Source organism: Osmia bicornis, chromosome 14 (assembly GCF_907164935.1).
Source record: "Osmia bicornis bicornis chromosome 14, iOsmBic2.1, whole genome shotgun sequence".
NCBI classification, from domain to species: Eukaryota; Metazoa; Arthropoda; class Insecta; order Hymenoptera; family Megachilidae; genus Osmia; species Osmia bicornis.
The window spans coordinates 7,820,284-7,825,269 of NC_060229.1; the positions used below are offsets into that span (position 1 = coordinate 7,820,284).

Genomic DNA, 4,986 nt, shown 5'->3' on the forward strand with positions numbered 1-4,986 from the left:
ACAATTTTCAACACATTTTTAGAAGAAAATATATTTGCATAAATATCCACAGCCTAATAATATTATTTGCAAAGAAAGATACTTTTAAACATTGAAATGTTATATTATATAAATTTTTATTGTTTTATTCTCAAACATTTACATTTAACATCCCAATTGTTTGCACTTTAATTATTCAAGAATATAGGCTCATTTGTAAGTGGCAGAAATTTGTATTCGACAGGTTTGACGATTCTTTTACCATATATTATCAGTACACGCTCAAACTGGGAACATTGTAAAATGAGAATCTTCGCACTGGCGAATCATAAACAGGACATTGTGGCACAAGAAAAAGAGTAAGTATTAATTCTCGGATGGTGGACCATGGAGAGATCTCTAATTTCAATTGAATTTTGTATTTCACATTATCTTTATCTTCTAAATTTTATACTGTTTCTTTAAACATTATTCGTCCAATATATAAAATATTGTTATTTAAAAATTATACATTTAACTTTAGTTTTATATCCTTGTATATGATTTATAAGTTTGGAACTCGTTTGACCTACACTCTGCTGTTCAGGGTTAAACAAACATTATTAAACAAAATTTTTTATTTTAAATCAAGGTCTTCAAGTATTTTAGGATAGATATGTACTTGGGAGTAAAACTCGCGCGAGAAGCTGTCAATAGTATTTGTTGCAAATAGACACGAAAAGTTACTCTCAACTGATTAATTTGTAGTTAGTTATATAGCACGGTATCCATTTGTAAGCAATACTAGAAAGCAATACTGGAAAGTGACTAATAACCGGCTGAAGATAACTCAGCACAGCGTCCACTTGCTATCGATACCTTGTCTCGTTCAAATGAACACCTACCTTTAGAATTTTGGAATTTTAGGACTTTAGTATTTTAGAATTTCAGATGTTTGGAATCTTACAATTTTTAAATGGTGAAGGCATATTCCACAGTTTTTTGGGGGGTGAGGCACCTGGATTTCTAACCAGTTACGCCAATGTATTATGTTTAATCGTTCTATTTTCAAAATTGCAATTCCCAATAATAAAATTTAAAATATCAACACAATTTTACTGTAGATAATTATTTTTGCAATTTCTAGGATGGCCGAGATAATGGCGAAATTCAGAATAAAATATACCAGCTTAAAAATGGTAGATGATATCAGTGTCCAACCAAAGCAGGAAACACAAGATTTATTTGATAAACTTATATCTGATTTCCGAAAAAACGATTCTGCTGATACAGGTAAAATAATAAAACACATTTTTTAATTTCAAGCTCAAAACTATTAACTAATAATTAATTTTAAGTAAGGCTCATATAAATTTTTTATATTGATGCTTAACTTTTTATTATAGATTGCTGTGTGACGGATCTTGAACTTCAAACCTTAAAAGACAAAACACACAGACAGTTGAGATTGAGAGAACTATTACTAGAAAACTCCAGTCAGTCTACATTGGTTGTAATGTATGTATTTATATTTATGTAAACAATTAGTGCTATTTTAATTATTTCTTTTTCTATAATCTTCTATTTCTATAATATTCACTAATGTTTATCTCACAGAACTTTTCTACAAAAAAAATATGTAGAATTTCAAAAAGAAAATTTCAAAAAAACAAATTTGTTTTTTATACGGAAAGTTAAAACTTATTTTAGGGTTAACAGGAGTGACACTAGCACCAGTGCCGGCGTTGTGTGTGTGTGTGTGTGTGGGGGGGGGGGGGGGCTAGATGTGTAGGGGGGGCCGCAGTCCGGTGTCGATATTTTTTCATTGCCTCTTCTCTCTATCTACATCTCATATATGTATAATACATATATGCTATGTATGCTGCGACATTTACGTCTACATCTTCCCTGACGCGTTTTTTACCTTATATACTGTGACCCGATTTCGTGGGTGCACTCTATACTTAGGGCTTTTCAAAATACAAATTTCGTTCGTTGGGCGCCAGCCACTCGCTGTGGCGATCACAATCAAAAAGGGAAAAAGGGGTATTAGGGCTATTACAATGGAGGGGGTTCGGACTCTTACGTCCTCACAACTTCGCGGGGGAGTACGCTAGGAGGAGTATTGTCGGAAGGGAGGTCGCAGGGTTTGAAGAGTTTTTACGGAGTTCGTTACGTTACGCGTAGAATGAAGTTCACAAAGGGGGGATCTTAAAATGGGGGTCGGAGAAAAGGTGGTCGTTGCCGAAACTCAGAATGATACAATAGTAAAATAAGGGCTTACCAAAGCGCCCCACATCACTCACTCTCGCACTCAAACGCTCCGCAAAAATCGCGACTCTAAATCTCTCTATACGCTTCTGAATTATTTTCGATACAACGATAGCCTAGGGCTCAATGCCGGCTCGTCGTCGCCGCTGCGACGAGACCGTCGCGGGATATTTTGGGGAGGGGATGGGTCTAGGAAGGGGGGGGGGGCTCTTCCGGCAACGGGATGGATCGATTATCGATCTTCGATATACCGGTGATCTGGGTCGATGGGGCTGACGGACATCCTTCAATGACGAGTGGGCTGAGGTCTTCGGGCTCGGCGACAGATGGCTCCGGGTGGACGTTTGCGTCAGCCTTTGGGCAGCTTCATCGGAGTTTTGGAAGTCCCACGTTGCTCCGTGTTCGCTGGAGGGATGGGTATCTGTCGCCGGCCTCGAAGCTCCTGTTGGGGGTGGTCCTCGGTGGGTCAGTCCGTCGCCTCCATCGGCCCGACACCGGTGGGCAGGGAGAAAGGGGTGAGGTGAGGGAAGGGTTAAGGGTCATTTTTAGGGGGGCGTATGAGTGGGAGAAGCGCAGCGACTGTAACGAGGGGGTACGGGTGTCACCACGTTACAATACATATATTTTAATGCGCGCCACGATATTCTTGCCCAGGGCGCCAATATTTCTAAAACCGGCACTGACTAGCACCTCTATTAAAATAGCAGTAAAACACGAAAAAGTAATTCACTTTTTTCGGACAAAATTCTGAGAAAGACGCGTAATGATTATGATAATCATATTTAAGAGAAATATACCGAACTTAGTACAAAGCATTTTCGGGAAAACTGTACAAAAGTTTCTTCTCTAAAAACACGTTTTGTATAAGGTTTAAAAATTCAAATTGCAAAATTGGGCTTTGTACGCCGCTGTACAATTGTACAAAGTATATTTCTAAAAAAGAATCGTAGGAAAATATTGTTATTTCACTTCAAAATCTTTGAACCGCGACATCACTAAATTAGAGCTGTTTTATGACAGCATGGCTGTATAACTGTTGTGCTGTCCTTATCTTTCTGTACATGAGAGACAAGAATCGTCCGGAGTTTCTCAGTTTTCCCGCATGAGGCTCCCAAGATCGATTCTAACTTAGGCCATAGCTTCTGTTGATTTTTAATTTATTTAAGCTTGATAGTAGTGAAATAACAATTTAAAAAACAACATCATGAATTTTTAAATTACAGGTCACTACCAATGCCACGAAAAGGTGCAGTATCAGCTCCGCTTTACATGGCATGGCTGGAAGCTCTAACTAAAGACATGCCACCGACTCTTTTAATACGTGGAAACCACACGTCTGTGTTGACGTTCTACTCGTAGTTCGCCGATCTTATTGCAAACAATAATATAATTTTTAGAATTTAAAGAAATTTACGTTATAAAACGTCATGTGGAAAGGTCTACGCAAAATGGCGAAGACATTTTCTAATGTGAACAGACAGTATTCGGTATATTCATGCCAAAAATTAGTTAGATACTATCACCTTTCTTTTTATACAGTATTTACCAACGTCGAGCCCAGTGGTACTTAATGACGAGATTATTTTAACGTAGAAAGACAACAATATAGGTACTTACTTCAATAAATGATAATATCGTAAAGATACTTACAGGGCTTTAAAGTACACTGTTAAAGTATATAGTAAAAGCTTTTTGAAAGCGTGCTGTTTTTTTTCTTTTTAATTAGTAATACAGTAGATTCTCGTTATATTGCCGCAAACAGAGTGGTAGGGATGGAAAGCTTGTTAAGTTTCCAAGCTTTTACTTGGAGGGAAAACAGAAAATGCTTGACAATCTGTGTGAAAGTCAAGTCGTTTACATGGCAGTATAGTGATAGTCCACTGTAACTGACACCTTAAGCGTGACTTTTGCAGACATATTGTAAACAAAATAGTGTACAATTCCACTTAAATACACACTTTAGTTTTTTATTAAATGTGGTAAATTTCTTAAGTATGTGTTAAGTTTAGTGACATATATAATAAATTTATTTAATTATAATATAATACAATATTAACACTTTGAAGTAATTATGTAACAGCAAATTTATTCAACAAACCAACAGATATCTTTTAATTCTCATAGAAAATATACAGGGTATTTTAAAAAGATTGTAATCATGAAAATTGTAGATTTGCCATGCCAAAATCAATAAGAAGTATCTTTTACTATTTTCGGCGAACTTGTAGAAAAACTACTACCCTTCCAATTTCAATGATTTTTAAATATGTTGTAAACTTCGATATTTTAAGCAACTTTTTCCCGTTAAGCTATATGTTGGACTTGAGTAGTTTGCGAGATATTCATGAAAGAATATTTTTACTACTACAGCGAATTCTGCCTATACGTATGCGCCCGTGGTCGTGTGTGCGCCGGCTCTCTTGCCTACCGTTTCTTGCTTCTCCTATTCATACAACGAGTGAACTGAAAAATCAAATTATAACATTCGACTCGCGTGGTCGAATATTAATATCATCTAACCTAACCTAACCTAGACGTATAAATAACAAAAAAAATAAAATACTGCCAACATTAGTACGGACGGCAGGCAATCTTGAGGTGTACACTGAGTTGCAATAAATTTGTCGCAGTGAAGTTGGCTCCAGATTTACTGACACATTCACGCCGCGTCGGTGAGACGATGGGCGAGATCGACTCACCGACGCGGCGTGAATGTGTCAGTAAATCTGGAGCCAACTTCACTGCGACAAATTTATT

At 36.9% G+C, this 4,986-nt stretch overlaps 1 protein-coding gene across 4 annotated transcripts in view; it reads left to right on the top strand.

Moving 5' to 3' along the window:
* Nucleotides 1-4,450, top strand: part of LOC114881074 (bumetanide-sensitive sodium-(potassium)-chloride cotransporter) — a 73,825-nt gene extending 69,375 nt beyond the window's left edge. For 3 of the 4 annotated variants that reach the window (XM_046288583.1, XM_046288585.1, XM_046288584.1), the window contains exons 16-19: nucleotides 224-338; nucleotides 1,106-1,251; nucleotides 1,365-1,476; nucleotides 3,453-4,450. In XM_046288583.1, the coding sequence (XP_046144539.1) occupies nucleotides 224-338; nucleotides 1,106-1,251; nucleotides 1,365-1,476; nucleotides 3,453-3,588 (509 nt within the window). In that variant the 3' untranslated portion in view covers nucleotides 3,589-4,450. Of the gene's footprint in view, nucleotides 1-206; nucleotides 339-1,105; nucleotides 1,252-1,364; nucleotides 1,477-3,452 lie in introns of those variants that run through there. The other variant, XM_046288586.1, reaches the window with a different exon arrangement.
* Nucleotides 4,451-4,986: the final 536 nt, after the last annotated feature.